Raw genomic sequence first — 21,454 nt, 5'->3', positions numbered from 1 at the left:
AATGTTTATGCCGCTGTTATTTCTCTCTTAAGTAACGACATCCCTGATTGGTCCACGTCGTCTAATCATGACCCGACGCTCACAGACTCAACACAGAGAAGAATCTGTGTCGCTTTACGTTGGACCTAACGTCGTTTCGGCTCAGATGTCGCGCAGAGGGATCACGGTCTGTGTAAAACGGATCTAAAAACAAAAACTGTTTTATTTTAAATCAGGAAAATGAGCAGCTCGGTGTTTCTTCCTCACTTTCTGAACACATTCCATCATCGTACTCGTCAGCCCGATGAGCTCCAAGCGCTTTAGACAACTTTTCAGACCATCACGGGAAAGCTAACGGTAACTAACATGCTAACAGCGCACTTCCTGGTCAAAATGTTTCATAATTAGATGATGATTTTGTGATTATCTGAAACTGTTTTTATGTTGTTCTAATGTCGTTTCCTCGTCAGAAACAGACCTGGAGTTTTGTTTTTTTGTTTTTTTTGTTCTTCTCTCAAACTGAAAACACTCTGTTCCACCTTGTGATGTCATCGTGTGGTGATACAGGAAGTGCTCCGCTGTGTTTTTAAACTCCACACGCCTTCATTTCTAGAATCAGTTGGATCATTTCAGCCTCTGGAAAAATTGCTACTCTACAACTGAACTAAAGGTAAAAGGAGGAGGAGTTAACTTGAAAACTACCACTTGATGACATCACAAGGTGGAACGTCGCATTTTAAGCTTTGGAGATGTGACAGACTAGTAATAAAGTGTGACTCAAACATGTGTGAATGAAACAAAACACAACTCCAGTTTGTTTTTGAGGCTTTATAACACGACTTAACGCTCATACGAATCATTTCTGTACTAATTTAAGACCTTTAATTGTTAATCGCTATGACAACGGCCCTATTGTTTTATTCGCTTCAGTCCCGCTCTCTCCTGAAGTCACATGTCGAGCCGTGGAGTCCGCGCCGTAACCGTACACCTGTGTGGAAAAGTGGAGTCCCCATTTTGCCCGTTGTGTGTTTGGATCCGCGGCGGTCCCCGTGGCGCCGCGTTGTGTATCTGTGGAGGTTTTGTGCCGAGGCGCCGCACAAAGAGCCTTTTGTGCGCACACATCCTCCGTCCTGCTGCCGCCCGAGCAGGAGTGCACCTTGATTTGTGTTTTCCTACAATTACAACCAATCCCTCCCCGGCTCCAGCTCTTCACCACAAACACAATCACATGGAGAGGTTTGCAGGGAAAATGTGGAAAAAAAAATAAAAAAATGGCCGACCCGGGAAGAAGACGGCTCGGAGGAATGAGATTGTAGCGGCCGATAAGTTCCGTATAGAGCGTGGTAAACATGCTCTTATCTTGTTATCCAGCTGCACATTAACGAGTTGTGGAGCTCGGATCAAATCCTAATCATTTTGTTTGTCTTTCCCCCGCTGTGTTTTCTGCACCTCATTGTGCACAGAGGGACCCCACTGAACGGCAGGGACAGGGACAGAGACAGGGACAGAGGCAGGGACAATGGCAGGGACAGGGACAACAACAGAGACAGGGACAATGACAGGGACAACAACAGAGACAGGGACAATGACAGGGACAGTGGCAGGGACAGGGACAACGACAGGGACAACGACAGAGACAGGGACAATGACAGGGACAGAGGCAGGGACAGGGATAACGACAGAGACAGGGACAATGGCAGGGACAGGGACAACGACAGGGACAATGGCAGGGACAGGGACTATTACAGGGACAACGACAGGGACAGTGGCAGAGACAGTAGCAGGGACAATCAGGGACAATGACAGGGACAACGACAGGGACAGTAGCAGGACAGGGACAATGGCAGAGACAGGGACAGGGTGGACAATGACAGGGACAAGGTGGACAGTGACAGGGTGGACAGGGGGCTGCTGTTAGTCCCTCACCTGCCGGAGCCTCTGTCCTTTAATCCGCTCTGTTCAGACTCTTTCTTCTGAGTTAAAGCCCCTCAGTGGGACATTAATGCTGTGGATATGACTGTGGCACAGACGCGTCAGACGGGGGCGCTGAAGAGCTACATGTGGAATCATTATGTGAGGGCGTTTACACAGGTTTGATTATAATGAGATGTAATTAAGTCCATAATGAGTCACTTTAATGCAGAGGATTTAAACACTCGACTGTGAGGCAGACACAGACACAGCCACAGACGCAGACGCAGCCACAGACACAGACGCAGCCACAGACACAGACGCAGACGCAGACGTAGCCACAGACACAGACACAGACGCAGCCACAGACACAGACGCAGCCACAGACACAGACGCAGCCACAGACGCAGACGTAGCCGCAGACACAGACGCAGACGCATATGCAGACGCCCCAGGGCAGACTGGACAAAACACAGAGGCTTTTATACTTCTGAATGTGTTTGAGCGTTTATGGTTTGAAAATATAAAAATGATAATATTTTGTCTAGACTAAAGTTGTAGTAAAGTTGGATTTTGAGAGTCTGGTTTGGCCTCAGTGTCGACTCCAGCTCTGAGGCCCCTGAGCTCTGAGGCCCCTGGGCTCGGGGCCCCTGGGCTCGGGGCCCCTGAGCTCGGGGCCCCTGGGCTCGGGGCCCCTGTGTTGTGATGTGCTCAAGCTCCAGTTTCTGTCTCTCTTCTGTCTGTCCCTGTTTTTCTCCCTTATTCCCCCTCTCTCTCCCTCTCCTGCTCTCTTTCTATCCTCTCTCCCCCTCCCTCTCTCCCCCTCTCTCCTCTGTCTCCCTGTTTCCTCCTCTCTCTCCCTCTCCTTCTCTCCTCTGTATGTGTGTGTCTGTGTGTGTATGTGTGTGTGGGTGTGTGTGTGTGTGTGTGTCTGTGTGTCGGGGTGTGTGTGTGTGTGTATACTTAATTTACCCTGTTAATTGTTGAATGTTTTTCTCTCTTTCTCTCCCCCACTCTCTCTCTCCTCTCTCTCCATGTTTTATCCTGCTCTGTCCCTCCTCTGTGTGTGTCTGTGTGTGTCTGTGTGTGCCTGTGTGTGTCTGTGTGTGTGTGTGTGTGTACTTCATATACTCTGTTGATTTGTGAATGTTTTTCTCTCTTTCTCTCCCTCTCTACTCTCTCTTTCCCTGTTTTCTCCTGCTCTCTCCCTCCTCTGTGTGTGTCTGTGTGTGTCTGTGTGTGTCTGTGTGTGTCGGGGTGTGTCTGTGTGTGTCTGTGTGTGTCTGTGTGTGTCGGGGTGTGTCTGTGTGTGTCTGTGTGTGGGTGTGTGTGTCTTTGTGTGCCTGTGTGTGTCTGTGTGTGTCTGTGTGTGTGTTTGTGTGCCTGTGTGTGTCTGTGTGTGTCTGTGTGTGTCTTTGTGTGTCTGTGTGTGTGTTTGTGTGTCTGTGTGTGCCTGTGTGTGTCTGTGTGTGTCTGTGTGTGTCTGTGTGTGTCTTTGTGTGTCTGTGTGTGTGTTTGTGTGTCTGTGTGTGTCTGTGTGTGTCTGTGTGTGTCTTTGTGTGTCTGTGTGTGTGTTTGTGTGTCTGTGTGTGCCTGTGTGTGTCTGTGTGTGTCTTTGTGTGTCTGTGTGTGTGTTTGTGTGTCTGTGTGTGCCTGTGTGTGTCTGTGTGTGTCTGTGTGTGTCTTTGTGTGTCTGTGTGTGTCTGTGTGTGTCTGTGTGTGCCTGTGTGTGTCTGTGTGTGTCTGTGTGTGTCTGTGTGTGTTGGGGTGTGTCTGTGTGTGCCTGTGTGTGTCTGTGTGTCTGTGTGTGTCTGTGTGTGTCTGTGTGTGTCTGTGTGTGTACTTGATATACTCTGCTGATGGGTGGATGTTTTTCTGTCCTCTGTCGCTCCCCTGCTCTCTCCTCTCTCTGTGTGGTGTGTGCGTCTGTGTGTGTGCGTCCGTGTGTGTGCGTCTGTGTGTGTATGTGTGTGTCCTTGTTATCCTCTGTGTTGATGCTGTCGTGTCCAGAGCCTCAGGGCAGGTGTCCAGCACAGACATTTACATCCTGGACACTCTGGACACTCTGGACACTGAGCTGAGGTGCTGCTGCTTCTCTATCGTCCAAATGTGTCTGGTCAGTGTTTCAGCTCTGGTCTGTGGTTCAGCTCTGGTCAGTGTTCAGCTCTGGTCAGTGGTTCAGCTCTGGTCGGTGTTCAGCTCTAGTCGGTGGTTCAGCTCTGGTCAGTGTTCAGCTCTGGTCAGTGGTTCAGCTCTGGTCAGTGTTCAGCTCTGGTCAGTGTTCAGCTCTGGTCAGTGTTCAGCTCTGGTCTGTGGTTCAGCTCTGGTCAGTGTTCAGCTCTGGTCAGTGTTCAGCTCTGGTCGGTGGTTCAGCTCTGGTCAGTGTTCAGCTCTGGTCGGTGGTTCAGCTCTGGTCAGTGTTCAGCTCTGGTCGGTGGTTCAGCTCTGGTCAGTGTTCAGCTGCATTTAGAAACACAGGACTCATCTGGTCCACTCGGGTCAAGAGGAACGAAACTAGACTCAAGTGCTTTTGTTAAAGATCGTGTGTGTCTGTGGGTGTGTGTGTGTGTCTGTGTGTGCGTCTGTGTGTTGGGGTGTTTGTGTGTCTGTGTTTGTGTTTGTGCGTTTGTCATTTTCTGATCTTTGGCCCGTTTCTTTAAAGTCCAGTTTCAGTGTCAGAATCTCGTGTGAACAGTGAAACGTGTCAAAAGTGTAAAACTGTGACTGTCTCCGTTTGAGCAGGTTTAAAGTGGAGATCCGACTTGTTCTGCTTCGATACCGATACCGATGCTTTGGCTTTTGGTGTGTGCCGATTCCCGATATCACCCGATACCAGAGCAGAGCCTGAAAACAACATTTATCCCCTAAAAAAAAAAAAACGACGTCTGGGAAACAACGATCCAAATGTGTTTTAACAGTTTTATCGTAAAGTAAAAATGTCAGAACAGATTTGAAAAGTTCCACATTTCGAGGTGTTTGGGCCAGAAATCGTCTCATTAAACAGATTAATGGAGTAAATGAGATATCGACTGCACCGATATTCGATACCAGTGTTGTCCTAGTCCTGGTTTTATGTTTGTTTTTCCTTTTTCCAAATCTGTGAGAAACATGTAGTTAATATTTTGGTGATAGAAAAAACCCGTCCAGCTCCTAAAACCTTCGTGATCGTGTGAGTTTGTGGCGTCTTGAACCTGCCGCCGCCGCACGAGCGCGTTCTCCGCCTCATGAGGTAATCGCTGATCTGGTTCTTGTGTAGAACCTGAAGCGAGAGCCGTATCTGCGGTCAGTGAGCAGCAAACGACATTTACAAAGAATCGGCTCCAGAAACTCCTCAACCTTTACAAGCTCAGACTTCTACAGCTTAAATATGAAAAAATATAATAATAATAATAATAATAATAATAATAATAATAATAATAATAATAATAATAATAATAATAATAATAATAAAATAAATAATAAAAAATGATCGATTAAAAAATAATACAAAAATAATAAAATAAATACAATAAAAATACAAATAAAACTAATCATAAAAATAATTAAAAATGTATATATATATTTAAAAAATGTAACTAATATAAAAAATAATAATAATAATAATAAAATAAACAATAAAAAAATGATAGATTAAAAATAATACAAAATAATACAAAAATAATAAAATAAATACAATAAAAATAAAATACTAATCATAAAAATTATAAAAATATATATTTAAAAAATGTAACTAATATAAAAAAAATTAAAAAACAAAAAATAAAATAATATTAATTCAAAAAAAAAAAAAAAAAGCCGTGTCTGTGGTCAGTGAGCAGCTCTGTTTCTCACAGTCAGCTGCTCTCGGCCTTTGTCTTATTGTGGGACTTTATCTTCCTCTCCTCACCCTTTCACAAGCTCAGGTTATTAGATCGCCCTCCCCGCCTCGTTTGTCATCTCCCCCCGTCCTCCCCCTGAGACGGAGCGAAGACGGGAGAATGAAAGAACAATACAGAGAACCCAGGGGCCGAGCGCGAGTGTGTGTTTCACTCACACTGTGTCTTAATTAGGGAAGGTGTTCGGTTTTATAGCGTCAAGTAAATTAAGACAAAAGTGATTCAAATGTTTATCAGAATAAGAAGAGTTTTATTGCCATTGTCAGTGAACACGACGCAACATAAAACACTGAATAATAATAATATATAAGTTAAAAAAGATGCATAGAGGTGGATATGAACAACAACATGGAGCTGTTTTTAAGTAACGACAGAAAAGTCCAAATATTGAGAGGCTGAGACTTTCTGGACCGAGGAAATCGTCATATTATCGACGTAAATGTCCACCCAGGATATCGACTGGACCGATATTTGGAAGCCGATAAAACGAGTCAAATGAAGCTCACCGAGGCTCGAGCAGGTACAGTGGCGAATTCGGAGCCGAGTTACATGTTTGGAATTGCGGTCATGAGTATCATAGCAACCAAAGAGCCAATCAGGAGCAAGGCTGTTGAAGGTAACGCCTCTTCCCGCCCGCACCACTGGTTTAACGGACCGAGTCTTGAATCTTGATTTACAGACACAATAGTGACATAGCGCTCGTCTGACGGGATTAAACCCACCCAGAGCCGTTCTGTTCTCCAAACTCAGACAAAAACAACCAACTTTTCGCAACCGGTGACGTTCGACGAGGCGACTTTAGAATCCAAAATTCAAACGCAGATGACAGATTACGGGTTTATATTTAAGATTCTATTTCAAATCTTGCCTCACTTTTTCTAGTTTTGTCATTTTGACGAAGTTCATAATGTCACTTCCTGGTTGGATGTGACATAAGTGCAACTGTTACCTAGCAACCGTGACGTAAACAAGGGCCAAAACAAGTCTAAAACACACAATAATTATGATTTACAGAATAAAAGTCAATGACGACGCCTTTATTTTGTTAAATGAAGGTTTAAAATGACTCGTTTGACACGTCTTCATCTGTATTTTTTTATTGTCAAGTGTTTTTCTTAGTTCTGAGTTTGATTTTTTCCTCGTTCGTAGAATCCTAAACCATTTTCCCTCCTCGCGTCACTCTGGATTTAAACCTTTTCTTACCACAGACGTGTTTCTTTCTTAACGAATGGAACGGAGTCAGTTAATTACAACAAACAAATATGCTCCGTGCCGCCTATGTAAGGTTTGCACAGGTTAACAACTCCCGCTATAAATGTGTAACGGAGCTTAAAATAGGAGAGAATGGCCCACTGTTGCTATAGCGATCTCAACTCCAGATGCTTTGTGTACTTTCTCAGTTTGCAAAGTTTAAATGAAGCTATGATACAGATCTGGTCTCTGCAGCAGTTGGAAAAAGCGGGTTTGAGTTCAGTGATGAATGTGAACGCCGCGTTTCCTTTGGGCCCGTCCCGAGAAAACACATTTGGAAGTGACGGATTTTACTACAAAAAAACTAGAAACTGCGTCGATGTCCCGGTTGGAAACTTAAATGGATAAAATAAGACGATTTACAGGTCGAAGTCGAACCAGAAAGTCTCAGAATGTTTGAATTTTTATTTATGTGAAGTTGTTTTGTCGAGATTTAACTCATCTGGGTCAGTTTGGTCTCATTTTGTTTCTGTTTAATGAAATAAAAGCTGTTTTCAGTCTCAGTGTTGGTTGATATCTGCTTTTATTTCAGAAATGAACAATATCTGAAATAAAACAGGAGCCAAATTTAAATAGCAACATGAAACAGTTCACAGATATGAGATGTTCAGGCTTCGACAGCTTAAATATAAAAAAAAAATTAAAAAGGAAAAAAAAAGGATAAAAATAAAAAAAAATTAATAAAAATGATTTAAAAAAACAAAAAAAACAAATTAAAAACAAAAAAATAACACAATAATGAAAAAATTAAATAAAAATAAAAAACAAAAAATAAAAAGAATATAAATAAAAAGAATAAAAAATAAAAGAATAAAAAATTAAATAAGCCAAAAATAACATAATAATAATAATGATGATAATAATAAAAAATAATTAAAACAAATAAATTAAATAAAAAATAAAGTTAAAAAAAATAAATTAATAATAATACATAAATAAATAATAATAATAATAATCATAATCATAATAAATAATAATAATAATAATACAAAAATAAATAAATAATGCTCCATACTCGAAACGGCACAGTTTTAATTCTAAGTTGATATCTTATTACTCATGACAGGGATAGTAACAGTACTCTGAGCCCTGCTGTACTGCACTGACCTGTGAGTGTGTCTCTGTACTAACGTCTCTCTCTTTTCCACAGGTGAGCCAGTCAAAATGATGCGTAGGAAGAGCAGCTCCAGCCTGTATTGATGGACGTGTTAGCAGACAGCAGCCTCACACTGATCCTGAAGACCTCCAAACCTCACGCGGCGAACTCTGCCCAGATCACAGGTACGACGCCACGAAACAACTCCACAAACTCAAAGAGCAGAGGAGGTTTAATGAAACGCTCTGTCAGCCAGCGCCTTAAAAGGTAAATAGCATTAGAATTCGTCGCAGAACTTTTAATTAAAGTTTTATCTTCAGGTTTAAGCTCCTGAAAAAAAAAGATTATCAAGGACGTGAAATGTGTTACTACTTTTAAAAGAAAAACTGAACAGGACGGCGTATCGTTTAGACACATCTCCAAAACTGAATTCTGACGCTTGACAATGAACCGCAGAAGTAAACGAGGAAAAGAAGGAGAGTGCAGGTCTTTAGACACCACCTACTGCCCCTTACAGTCCACTGCCCCCTACTGCCCCCTACAGTCTACTGCCCCCTACTGCCCCCTACGGTCTACTACCCCCTACTGCCCCCTACAGTCTACTGCCCCCTACTGCCCCCTACAGTCTACTGCCCCCTACTGCCCCCTACAGTCTACTGCCCCCTACAGTCTACTACCCCCTACTGCCCCCTACAGTCTACTGCCCCCTACAGTCCGCTGCCCCCTACAGTCTCTGCAGTCTACTGCCCCCTACAGTCTGCTGCCCCCTACAGTCCACTGCCCCCTACTGCCCCCTACAGTCTGCTGCCCCCTACAGTCTGCTGCCCCCTACAGTCCACTGCCCCCTACTGCCCCCTACAGTCTGCTGCCCCCTACAGTCTGCTGCCCCCTACAGTCTGCTGCCCCCTACAGTCTGCTGCCCCCTACAGTCTACTGCCCCCTACAGTCTACTGCCCCCTACAGTCTACTGCCCCTTACAGTCCACTGCCCCCTACTGCCCCCTACAGTCTACTGCCCCCTACTGCCCCCTACAGTCTGCTGCCCCCTACAGTCCACCTCTATAATCTCTAGAGTTTATCTTATTCTGTGGTCGGGCTCGGTCGGTGCAGCTCAGTTCTTATTGTGGTTCTCTCAGCTGGCGGCGGAGGGAGAGACGGAGGGAGAGACGGAGGGAGAGATGGAGGGAGAGACGGAGAGAGAAAAAGGGAGGGTATGATGATAATAAAAGAAAAAGACGAGTAATGCATAAAACGCTGCAGTATCAGAGGTGAGGGCAGCTCCATCGCCGGCGCTCCGAGGAGACCGGCCGTGAATCACTCCGCTCTTACTCACTACTTATTATGAACATTCTGTGCCGCCGGAGTGAGCCGTCCCTCCACCCGCCCCCACCTCCACCCGCCCCCACCTCCACCGGCACCGGCACCATTCACAAACTCAGAGCAGGAGACAGAGAGACACGGGCAGATCCGCAAACGCCCGAGGAGCAGGGACGGGACAGGGACGATGTTGTGAGTTTAAAATGAACGAATGAACGAGGGCGGGGCTTAAACCAGGAAGTAAAAAGAGTAAAAAACAAGTCGTCCATTTGTGAGACGCACAAACGAAACGAAATTATGAACGACGGATACGGAATAATAAGTAAATATGTGAATAGTTCAGTAAATAAAATGCAAAAACTGACCCGAAGTGACCGGAACTGAAAGTAACAAAGTACAAGTAGTAAAGTGGAATTTTCAGGTATCTGTACTTTACTTAAGTACATTTTACAGTGTGTACTTTTTACTTTTACTCGAGTACATTTGAGAGCAGTATCTGTACTTTCTACTTTACTACATTTTTTAACTGGACTGAAAAGTAAAAGTACTTTTCGTGTGATTTGAGGGGTTGTTTTTATGCTCGTGGGAACATCCTGATTAAAGTTTTTCCAGTTCGAGCTTCGGCTTTGAGCAAAACAAAAATAAACAAACAAAATTCATAAGAAAAATAAGAAACTGATTTGTGTTTTTACTGTGAGAAAAATATGGCTCATTTTTTATCAACATTTACACTCGAACAAATGAACAGCACATGTGTGAAATACAGGTACTTAAATACTTTTACTCGAGTAGATTTTTCCATGTGATACTTTTACTTAAGTAACATCATGGAGTATTCGTCCAGTCCCGTCTCACATCGGCCTCTTTCAGCGAGAAAAAAACAGAAAGACACAAGCTCCACGGAAATGTAGATTTATGATTTATATAAAAACTATTTATTATTAATCATGTGAATTATTAAAATACTTCCATCAAGTTTAATCGACCTTAATCAGGTTAAAACTCGTATTTTTAAGAGAAATAGAAATAATCAGTTAAAAAGCTGAAAGCTGTGGCTCAGTGCGTGTGTGTGTTTGTGTGTGTTTGTGTGTTTGTGTGTGTTTGTGCATTTGTGTGTGTGCGTTAGTGTGTGTTTGTGCGTGTGCGTTAGTGTGTGTTTGTGTGTGTGCGCTCGACCTTGTCACTGCTGCTGTTGTGTAATGTTTCACTTAAAAGAAAAAGTCAAAAAATAAAGTTAAAAAATAAAAAAAGATACAGAGGAATGTGACATTTTAAAAACATTTTATCTGAGATGCACATCCTGCTCATGTGACAGGTGCAGTGTGTGACAGGTGCAGTGTGTGACAGGTGCAGTGTGTTCAGTGTGTGACAGGTACAGTGTGTGACGGGTGCAGTGTGTTCAGTGTGTGACAGGTACAGTGTGTGACGGGTGCAGTGTGTTCAGTGTGTGACAGGTGCTGTGGCCCAGTCTGGCCTGGTTTGGTCTGGTTTTGTCTGGTTTGGCCTGGTTTGGTCTGGTTTGGTCTGGTTTGGTCTGGCAGTGCAGGAGCTGTATGTCCCCCTCTGTCCTGCTCTGGTCTGGTTTGGTCTGGATTGGCCTGGTTTGGTCTGGATTGGTCTGGTTTGGCCTGGTTTGGTCTGGTTTGGTCTGGTTTGGTCTGGCAGTGCAGGAGCTGTCTGTCCCCCTCTGTCCTGCTCTGGTCTGGTTTGGTCTGGATTGGCCTGGTTTGGTCTGGATTGGTCTGGTTTGGTCTGGATTGGTCTGGTTTGGCCTGGTTTGGTCTGGTTTGGTCTGGCAGTGCAGGAGCTGTCTGGCGTTGCAGCGTTTGGCAGGGTCCTGGGATCATCAGAGGATCAGCAGCACCTGGCAGCGGCCCGGGCGCGTCCATATGCTTCTGGCAGACTGGGCACGCTCGCCGTGTCACATCCAGGCTCCGGTCGAGTCCAACCACGAGGCGTCACCGCGGAGACACGACCGGCGCTCCGTCACGGCGACGTGTGAGGCTCCGAACAGGAGAAGCCTGTGATTTTTCTACAAGTGAGAAATGAAAATCTGGCAGCAGATTTATTTTATTGTGACGCTCGCCAGCTCAGATCCTCAGACATCAGAGCGGCGAAGGTAGAACCACGAAATGTGACACAACCGACAGTCATTTGAGATTTATTTTTACTAAATCAAAAACTTTAATGGAGTCACAGCTTTTTTATGTTTAAATCTTTTAATCATGGTCTAGATGTTTCCACCTTTTACTGACCCCAAGTTGTATTTGGAGTTTAATCTTTAATCCAGCCCCGTTTAACCTCCACTGTGACACGCCCCCTGTGACACGCCCCCTGTGACACGCCCCCTGTGACACGCCCACTGTGACACGCCCACTGTGACACGCCCCCTGTGACACGCCCCCTGTGACACGCCCACTGTGACACACCCACTGTGACGTCCTCACTTCCTTCTCCAGTTTTATTTTCTTGATCGTTGATACTCGTAGGATTCTGTAGCGTCGCGTCGTCATTTTGGTAAAAATTCTTTAAAAAGTGCTGCTCTAGTGCGACGTACATCTGTCCACAGGGGGCGCTACAGCGTGCAGCGCTTTATGTGACGACGTTTACGGCGACGTCAGCTCCATTGGACACTGCAGTTTTCTAACGCGGGAGTCAGCAGATTTGTTTCTTTTATGAAGTGGTTTTAGATGAATATTGTGATTTAAAATGTGTAAATTAAAACAAAATGATCCACAGTGTCAGAGATGAGAACCATAGAGACACAAGCACAACAGGGTGATTTAATATAGATGGACAGAGACAGACACAGAGACAGACACAGAGACAGACACAGAGACAGACACAGAGACAGAGACAGACACAGAGACAGACACAGAGACAGACACAGAGACAGACGGGGACATTGTGAAGACTCTGTTGATGTTGCAGTAACACTAAATTCTCTGTACATTGCTCAGGTTCTGTCCATGTGACGCTCTAAGCGGTGTGTAAGTGTATATGAGGCGACAGATGACCTTTGACCTCTGATGTCAAGCTGGATTTGTCATGACTGTAAAGGCCCATGTGTGCGTGTACCTGCCTGATCTGTCTGCCTGATCTGTGGCACACTCTGAACAGCTGAGGAGCTAATGGTCCAGCTGGAGACAGATGGGCTCAGCACAACACAGAGCCCGAGCCAAGAGTGTGTGTCAGTGTGCACGAGAGTGTGCACGAGAGTGTGCACGAGAGTGAGAGCACGAGGCTGTGAGCGTGCACAAGTGTGTGAGCGTGCACGAGCCCGTGTTCGTGCATGAGCCTGTGAGTCCGCACGAGGCTGTGAGCATGCACGTTTGTGTGAGTGTGTCTGAGCGTGCACGTGTGTGAGTGTGCACATGTGTGAAAGAGCATGCACGTGTGTGTGAGAGTGTGCACATTTGTGTGAGTGTGCATGAGAGCGTGCACGTGTGAGTGTGTATGAGCGTGCACGTGTGTGAGTGTGCATGAGAGTGTGCATGTGTGTGAGTGAGTGCATGTGAGCATGCACGTGTGTGAGTGTGTGTGAGTGTGCACGTGTGAGTGCATGTGTGAGTGCATGTGAGCGTGCATGTGTGAGTGCATGTGAGCGTGCATGTGTGAGTGCATGTGAGCGTGCATGTGTGAGTGCATGTGAGTGTGCATGTGTGAGTGCATGTGAGCGTGCACGTGTGAGTGCATGTGAGCGTGCACGTGTTAGTGTGTGAGTGTGCACGTGTGAGTGCATGTGAGCGTGCACGTGTTAGTGTGTGAGTGTGCACGTGTGAGTGCATGTGAGTGTGCATGTGTGAGTGCATGTGAGCGTGCACATGTGAGTGCATGTGAGCGTGCACAGATGTCTCTCTTTAAACCTCGGGGGAGGCTCTTTTCTTTTAATGGGTTTGTGTTTTTCAGATTAACACTTTTAACGCTCGTATTAGTCTAATGTTATTTTTTCACCAGATTAAATGTCAAACTATTTCACTCGGGCTGAAGGCGACGGGAGACGTGTGGTTTTCTCTCGTTTCACTCAGGCAGAATGATGTACTTAAATACTCAAATACTACAAATATTTAACTGAACACACCCTCATTCAATGTGTTTTTATTTTTTTATATAAACACAGGAAGATATTAAATATATATCTACAGAAGATATATGGAATTATGTAGTAAAGAAAAGTGAAATAATTCTACTAAATATATTTGGACTAAGCAAAGGGGAGGTTCTTGTATTTGAGATATAAATTATATATAAATAATTATAAATTCATATAAATAGATATATAAAAACAAAATATATTTAGTAGAAATGGAGAAAGCTGTAAAAATAAACTCGACTGGTGTCAGGAATTTCATCATAAAAGCCAAAAAGTTAAAAAGAAAAACTGATTTCTTTCAGAAAAATAAAGTAAATAAATGTAATGACATAAAATTAGAACGTGGTAAAAATCTCTCAAGTGTCAAAGTCGATTATTGTGATTCACTGATCTGATACTGGTGTCAGGTATCGGCGCGGTATCGGTTCAGTCGATATAAAACTGATGTAATGAGACATTTTCAGGTCGGGACAGAAAGTCTCAGAATGTTTGAACTTTTATTTATGTAAAGTTGTTCTGTCGTTTCAGACGTTTCATCAGTTTGTCTCATTTTATTTTTGTTTTAAGACGTAAAGACGTTTTCAGTCTCTGGGACAGTTAGAATATCGAAAACTGGCAGATTGACGGGGGTCTGTGTTCACTGAGCGTGTGCAGGGGTCTCTCAGTCTGAGCGTGTGCGGGGTCTGTGTGCAGGGTCGTTTGGGCTCGCTCACACACAGAGCTGACTCTAACCCTTCGCTGTGATGCTCTTGATGATTCGCTGTTCAGACTTTTGTGACTGAGGAAAAGGATGTGTGTTTCTGCAGAGGGTCATTAGTGATGTCACAGGCCTCAGTGTGTGTGTGTTTGTTGTTGTGAGTTGTTGTTTGTTGTTGTTTGTGTTTGTTTGTTGTTGTTTGTGTTTGTTTGTGGATCATAAAGTCACAGGTTTCAGGGACAGTTTAATTAAATGACACTGATATTTGACTGAGTTCAGATTTTCATCAGCTCGTTCTGTCTCTTTTCTTTAGCCTCGTTTGGCTCCGTCTGGTTTGTTTTTTTTCAGTTGTGGTAAAATAAAAACGGGTCAGACGGCGCTGGTGAAAAGCCCGAGGCTGAAGGCGAGAGCCGTGCACACTATATCACACATGTTGTATCATGTGTGTTTAGTTGTGTAGGTTGTGTGAGTGTGAGGCAGGTGTAGATGTTATTGGTGATTCAGGCTCGAACATGTGGAGCTGCCATGTCCCATGTGAACTGTCCCTGTCCCTGCTCCTCGTCTCATTATACGGACACTGTGTGAGCTGCACATCTTCAACTGATTAAGACCTGAATCCATTTGTGTCTCACATTTGTGTCTCACATTTGTGACGTTTTATTGCCGTTCATTGGAAATAGGAGGAAAAGTGTTTATTTCTAGTTTTAAACTAATGATGACTCGCTAACGCAGAGCACATGGACTAAACAAGCGACGACTCGCTAACGCCGGTCACTTTTGATTCGCTTTTGTAAAATAGCTGTGTCTTTTCAATCACTTTGAGGCTAACATTTTACAACCTGCCCGTTCTAACTTAACTTTAAGCCAAACCAGAATAATTAGCATCTGAAATTGGCATTTTGAGTGAGAGTGGGCTAATTGTCGCTAAATGTTTTGAGCAGTGTTGAAGAAATGTCAGTAAAACTCAGAACAGAGACAATGACTCTGACTTTTTGTTAAAGCTTCTGTCTAAAAGTGTGACCTGTGTTTGTGTGCAGGGGTATGTGAGCAGAGCGCCGACCTGAGCCTGTGCGGACTTGATGCCGCCGCACTCCCTCCATCTCCACCTCCAGCGCACCAGAGGACTGCAGCCTCCGCGCCCCTGGACACCGAGCCCTCCCTGAGCCTGACAGCGCCCGCCACGTGCCCCTCCACTCATGACGCTCCGAGTGTGACCCCCCACCTTCACCCCACGCCCCCCTCCACATCGACTCTCAGCTCCTGGGGCCTGTCCGGACAGTCCCAGAAAAGTAAAGTCCCCGCCGCCCTTTCTATGAGCGCCGCCATGATGGAGCCGGGAGGCGCCCCCGCCCTCACGGAGGAGTGTCTGCTGCAGCCGGCGCGCACCTGCATCGGCTGCTTCATAGAGACGCGCGACGCCGCCGACCCCGCCCCCATAGCCAACCCGCTGCACGAGCACACCGTCGGCCCCGACGCGGACACGGGGCTGAGGATAGGCGACGTGAGCCGGGAGGACTTTTCTGACATAAACAACATCAACATTCAGTGCCTGAGCCATGCGGGGGAGGCAGTGAGTCACTACGGAGAGCAGCTCCTCTCTGACCAGCTACTTAACTTCCCCCTGCCCAAGGCGTCAGGTGAGGGCAAGAGGGCGGACGGAAATAAAACAACAGAGGACTGTGACGACCCAGAGGACGAGGCAGCGGCTAAGAACCTGTACGACGGGCTGCTGCTGGATAAAGTGAGCGGGGAGGAGGTGCTTCTGGCTAATGCGGGCCAGGACTGGGGCTATTTTGAGTCCTTCATCAGCGAGAGCAAAATGGAACTGCTCGACCTTTGTTCAAAAAATGAACTGTCTGTCAATCTCTTCTCTGAAGAAGACGTTGATAACCTCTTTGATGATGAAGATGACGACTCCACTTTAAGCAGCGATGTTTGTTCTCTAAAGATTCGTTACGAGTCTTTCCAGGATAACATGAGGGAAAAAACAAATGTGCTCCAAGAGGAGACCCAGTTTAACTTTTTCCCAAGTGTCCTGGCCAATTGTGCCAAAAAAGAGGAGGCCGCAGCGGTTCTGAAGAGGAGCGCCGATGAGCCTAAAAGCGATGAGCTAATACTGGAGTCTGTACAGGAAGCCAAGCTGGGGGACTGCAGTGGGAGGAGCCCCCTGGACGGCTCCCAGGGATCCCCCATGTCCACTCCCAAAGTGAACTACCTAATGGACTTTAATTCCACAGAAGAGTCGGGTGAGTTCAGTGACGACAGCTCGTGCACGGCCTCTTCCTCCGACACGCTGCAGGAGGGAAAGTATAGAAAGGGTCACTCGAGTTTTCTTAGCCCCTCGAACCCTCTTAATTATGGCCTTCGCTCTAAAAGAAAGGTGAGGTACAGTGACGATTATTTATATGACGTGGACTCGTTAGAAAGTGAGAAAAATGCAGAGAAAAAAGAGAAGGCTCCTGCAGGTCAGAAGGAGGAGGAGGACGTCGACTGGTGCCCCAAAAAACGGCGAAAATCCTGTCGCAAAGAGCCTCCAGTTGTGATTAAGTACATCATAATTAACAGATTTAAGGGAGAGAGGCTCATGTCCGTGAAGCTGGGCAAACTGGCCCCAGTCGATGCCACTGTGAGCTTAGACGCAGACACAGTAAACAAATATAAGACACTCGCTCCACTGAAGGAATTCTGGCAGCAGAAGCAAAGAGAGAGACAGGAACAGCTTAAGCTGGCTGGCAGAGATAAACAACAATGTGGTTTTCATCTAAATGGACGCCATCGTCTTTTTAATTCTAGTCATCTCAAAAGGAAATACAAGATAGCAAACAGGCTTAAGGTTCAGAGGATTCATGCTGTGGAGCAATCAGTAACTGCACAGGGCTCCTGCCTCTCTGATCAGGGCCAGGGACGTGTCACCCCCACACTGACGGGAACAGCAGCTCCAGACCTCACTACCACAATAGACTCAAACCCCGTCTCATACACCGTCACAGCCAAGAGCCGCTCCCAGGTGAGGGAGGAGAGAGAGAGGAGGCGAGTGGGACCAAATAAAACAATCAGGATAAGAAAATTCAAAAGTGAAGCTAGGCTGAGGAGCTTGAAAATGAAAGAGGCAGAAGGAGAGGAGGGGCGGAGCATGACAAATGAATCGGATGTCTGTGCTGTAGAAGCACAGGCAGAGCAGCCCACTGCTCAGCTGGAGGAAGCGAAGAGCTCAGCTACAGTCAAAGCCAATTTCCCTGATAATAGCAGCGCGGCTCAAACATCCAGAGAAGAGAAATTCCCTTTTGTTTCGTCCTCATGCTCCCCTGACAAAGCCTCTTCTACAGAGGAGGCAGAGGCGGGGGTCCCTGTCATCCCGGGAGGCTACCTCCAGACCCTGTTAGATGCCACAGACTCTTCTGCTGCCGCCAGCCTCCCCTATTTCCCCCAGCAGCCCTCCAGGCAGCAGTATCCTCTCGGGCTGTCCTTAGAGGAGAAGCAGTTCTCCTCTCTGCAGCTGGCTCAGAGCTGTGTCCTGTCCCCTCCCTCAGAGTCAGAGCTCCAGCAGTCTCCACAAAACTGCTCCAGCTTCACCCCGGTGTGGCACCCGCAGCTCTGTGCGAGTCACAGCCAGAGCTTTGGGCCCGAGACCCCCGAGACTCCAATCCTACCCAACAACTTCCCCGCCGCCGTGCCGCTGAATGACAACCTGCCAGTGTCTAACTACACCCAGCTGAGCCCACAGGCCGACAGGCTGGTTTATGACAAGAGCTACCTGACTGAGCCTGGCCTGCAGCCTGGGGCAGATCTGCAAGTGTGTCAGTCAGCCTGCGTAGAGGGCCAGGTGCAATACCAGAGAGGCTCTCTGTGCACAGACAATGGCAGGCTCATCAGCTATGACTCAGTGGGCTCCCTGTCAGCGTCCTCCAGCAATTACAGCTCCCTGAGCCTGAAGTCGTGTGAGCGCGAGCAGGAGGAGGAGGGCAGGGACACGTTCCTGGCTCACTGCAGCCCTAAAGTGGTGATTCAGCAAAGTGTAGATGCTCTGACCCCACTCAGGGAGTCCTCCGACCTGCTGGACATCTCCAACTTCACCCCCGACAAGTTCAGACACTCGTCACTATCGGAACTGTCTCCTCCTGAGACTCCAAACCTGTCCCCGCAGGTGGTGGGCAGAGAAATGAAGATTCCTGGAAATGCTGGAGAATATCAGGATGTAAACGACATTAATATGGACTGTAATAGAGATGTCAAGTGGAACTGTGAAGTTATGCAGCAACAGGAGCACACAGCAAACACCTATCCAGCAGAGGACAGACAGTTCCCCCTTCACAACTTCAGCAGTCAGGACGTCCTGGACCTGGACAAGAAAGAGATGCCGGGGGAAGAGTTTGAAGAGCAGACAGGTGCCAAAAGTAACAAGTCAAAGAGAAAAGGCAACTACAAGCAGCCTGCAGGACAGAGCCCGAAGAAAGCCCGTACCCCCCGAGCCCCCAAGTCCGACAAGGTCAAAACCTCCAAACAGAGCTCACGTTCCACCAAAAAGATAAAGGCCATGCTCGAGGGTAAGGCGGCGAAGAACCAAGCGGAGGGGGCGGGCCTGACAGACAGCGGCGCCGGGGACTGGTCCGGAGCGGGCTGGTCCGAGGGCAACAGTCTGGTGGGGGACGACCAGAGAGAGTTTGAGGAGCCGTCCAATATTCTGTCAAACATCGTCTCGGGGATGGCAGAGGTCCAGAGGTTCATGATGGCCTCCATAGAGCCGCTGTGGGACCCCATGTCTGAGGCCTGCATGCCCCCCGAGGCCAACAGTCTCAACCTCAAAACGCTCCAAATCCTGGCGGGCACCGAGGCCGACCTGAAAAAGAAAGGAGCGGTGCTGGCGGGGGCCGGTAGGGGCAGGAAGTCAGGGGGCAAAGGGGGCAAAAACCAGGCCAAGTTCAACGCCTCCCACCCGCTGTTCCCTCAGCTCGCTCTCGGTTGCAACATGTTCGACAAACCCAACTTTATCAACCCCGGTCCCGCGCACAAAAAACTGTACCGCCATAAGACCAGTGCCAAGTTCCCTCGCATTGAAACGCTGAAGGGGAAGCGAGCTGAGAGAGACCCAAATAAGGACATAGCTCTGATGACCTCTTTTGAGAAACTGAGGTAATATTTTCTTATCAGCGGCTGTCGCACTCCCTCTCACTCTCCCTCCAGTACCTGCTCAAACTTCCTCCCAATGCATACACCAACGCTATGCCAGAGCTGCATGACTACTACGTTTCCTTTCCCTGACTCCTCCCACTTCCTTTGACCCCTGAAGAAGAAATTAATATCTGCATGAAAAACTTTCTTGTACTTTGCAAACTACCTATGGAGTGATTGTGTCGAGCTTGAGTGAGATTTGAAACGACCATGGCTGCATTCTTCTTGCTTTTGTTGTTTCTGCTTCGTTTGTTCCTATAGTTGTTTGTTTTTATTTTGTCTGAAAAGAAAAAAAGATTAAGCCTTGAACAGTTTTGTCGCCTTTTTGGAGGAACTTTGTTTTGATATTTTCTCAGCAGAACTAGCACCCCTCTATTCTGTATTTTACCCCATTTTCCCTAAAGATGTAGCTATTTACACAAATGCATTCAGTGACATCTACACACCCTCCCCATCTGTTTTTGTATGCAGAATATGGATGTCCTCTTGTTGCTGTCCTTCATACACTGCCTGGCTCATTTCAAGAGGGAAACCAACCACAAATGAGCCAATATTAAGCCCAAGACATCTTGAAAACACAAGATGGGACCATTTTGTATTGACGACATATCAGACCTATATGTATTTTACCCTCAAAGTTGGAATGACTACTGTTCTTTTTTCAACGTTTTTGTTTTGTTTTGTTTTCTTTTGGAGTTTAGAGGACTGGTTAAATTTACATTTTTATGCCTTGCAAGTTCATAAAAGCTCCACCCTCAGAGTATTTTTGTCAATGTTGTTGTACAGGGACATGCAATATTTGCAAAAAAGATGATTATAATCTTAAAATCAATGTGCCAAAAGTAACAATGCTGTGTAAATGACCTCTTATATATGTGTGAATATTGGCTGTTCCTCTTTTCTATCCAATGGAATATTGGCTGCTCGGGTTAGAAATCCTTACAAAGACTGAAAGAGTATTTTATTTGGGACACTTCACTCGTCTGTGTTGAAAGGCACCAACAGCTAGCAGTGGTGGTCTGCCACTCACTAAACCAAATCAGAAAGACTATGAAATTTCCTCAATTCCCCACTTTGTTTGCCAAATTAAATTTACCTCAACATCGCCTGGCACTGAGAAGCATCAACACAGAAGCAAAGGGAGGATCTGCGCCGAAGGCCGCCGTAGAATCAGAGGCGGCGTTGTTCACGGGAGCCGTTCTGGACCGAGTCGAGAGTAGAGCAGACGTCTGAGGGTTCGAGCCTGTGACTCGGGGCTGTGCCTCGTTCAGTAACTGTTTTGTAAAACCAGAGATTCTGCACAGCTCAGCAGCGAAGGGGCAGACGGCGTTTTGCAGTTAAAATAAATGTGAATGTGAAAGCAGTCAGTTGGCATCAGTAATTTTGTAAATGAAGAAAACTATGTTTTAGTATTAACTCCATATCGATGTCCTGTTTTACATGAAACTCAACACTTCCTTTGCAGTGACTTTTCATCGTGTCCTATTGAAATGTTTACACAAGTGCTTCATTATGTCTGTGATGTTTTGGCAGAGTGCTCGTTAAAGTTAAAGTTAAATCTAGAACTCGGCCCTAAACCTGACCATTCTGCACCACTGCCCGCTCCGGTCTAATGTGACTTTACAATTGTGTTTTAATTGACAATGAGATTTTATAAGTAAATAAAAGAACTAATTTATTCTCCAACATGAAATGTGAAAATGTAATAATACAGATATAATATAAAAGATGCAGTCTTTGAAGCCTGTTTTGTATTTTGTTGTGAAGAGCAGTGGACAGACCATAGGCTGGAGATAAACGTCCTTTATAACTTTATACAGTGGATGGACACAGTGGACGTGGGTGTGGTCATCCTGCTGTACAACCTGATCTGACACTTGCACTTTGCAAGACTGAATCATTTTCTTTATCATCATGACTTTAGTTTGGTTCCTCCAGTGTATCAGGGTTAGGACCCAGACAAGCTGCTGTTGGGAAGCTCCACGTGGGCCGTGTGCCCATCTCGTCTGCCTTCTCTCGTGTCTGCCTATTGTCAAACTGAATGTATTTATCCATATTTGTTTTATC

The 21,454-nt window shown here is 46.0% G+C and overlaps 1 protein-coding gene across 2 annotated transcripts; it reads left to right on the top strand.

Moving 5' to 3' along the window:
• Window positions 1-8,215: 8,215 nt before the first annotated feature.
• nexmifb (neurite extension and migration factor b) lies at window positions 8,216-20,567 on the top strand. Of its 2 annotated transcripts, XM_033974428.2 has the most exons (3): window positions 8,216-8,297; window positions 15,256-19,348; window positions 19,859-20,567. In XM_033974428.2, the coding sequence occupies exons 1-3, from the start codon at window positions 8,216-8,218 to the stop codon at window positions 20,199-20,201; spliced, it is 4,518 nt and encodes a 1,505-aa protein (XP_033830319.1). In that variant the 3' UTR covers window positions 20,202-20,567. The 2 variants fall into 2 exon arrangements, with proteins under 2 accessions (XP_033830319.1, XP_033830320.1); XM_033974429.2 differs by having other exon boundaries at window positions 15,256-19,945.
• The last annotated feature ends 887 nt before the right edge of the window (window positions 20,568-21,454 follow it).

The sequence above is a fragment of the Periophthalmus magnuspinnatus genome, chromosome 10, assembly GCF_009829125.3.
Source record: "Periophthalmus magnuspinnatus isolate fPerMag1 chromosome 10, fPerMag1.2.pri, whole genome shotgun sequence".
NCBI classification, from domain to species: domain Eukaryota; kingdom Metazoa; phylum Chordata; class Actinopteri; order Gobiiformes; family Gobiidae; genus Periophthalmus; species Periophthalmus magnuspinnatus.
This window is presented reverse-complemented; position numbering and strand designations above follow the sequence as displayed.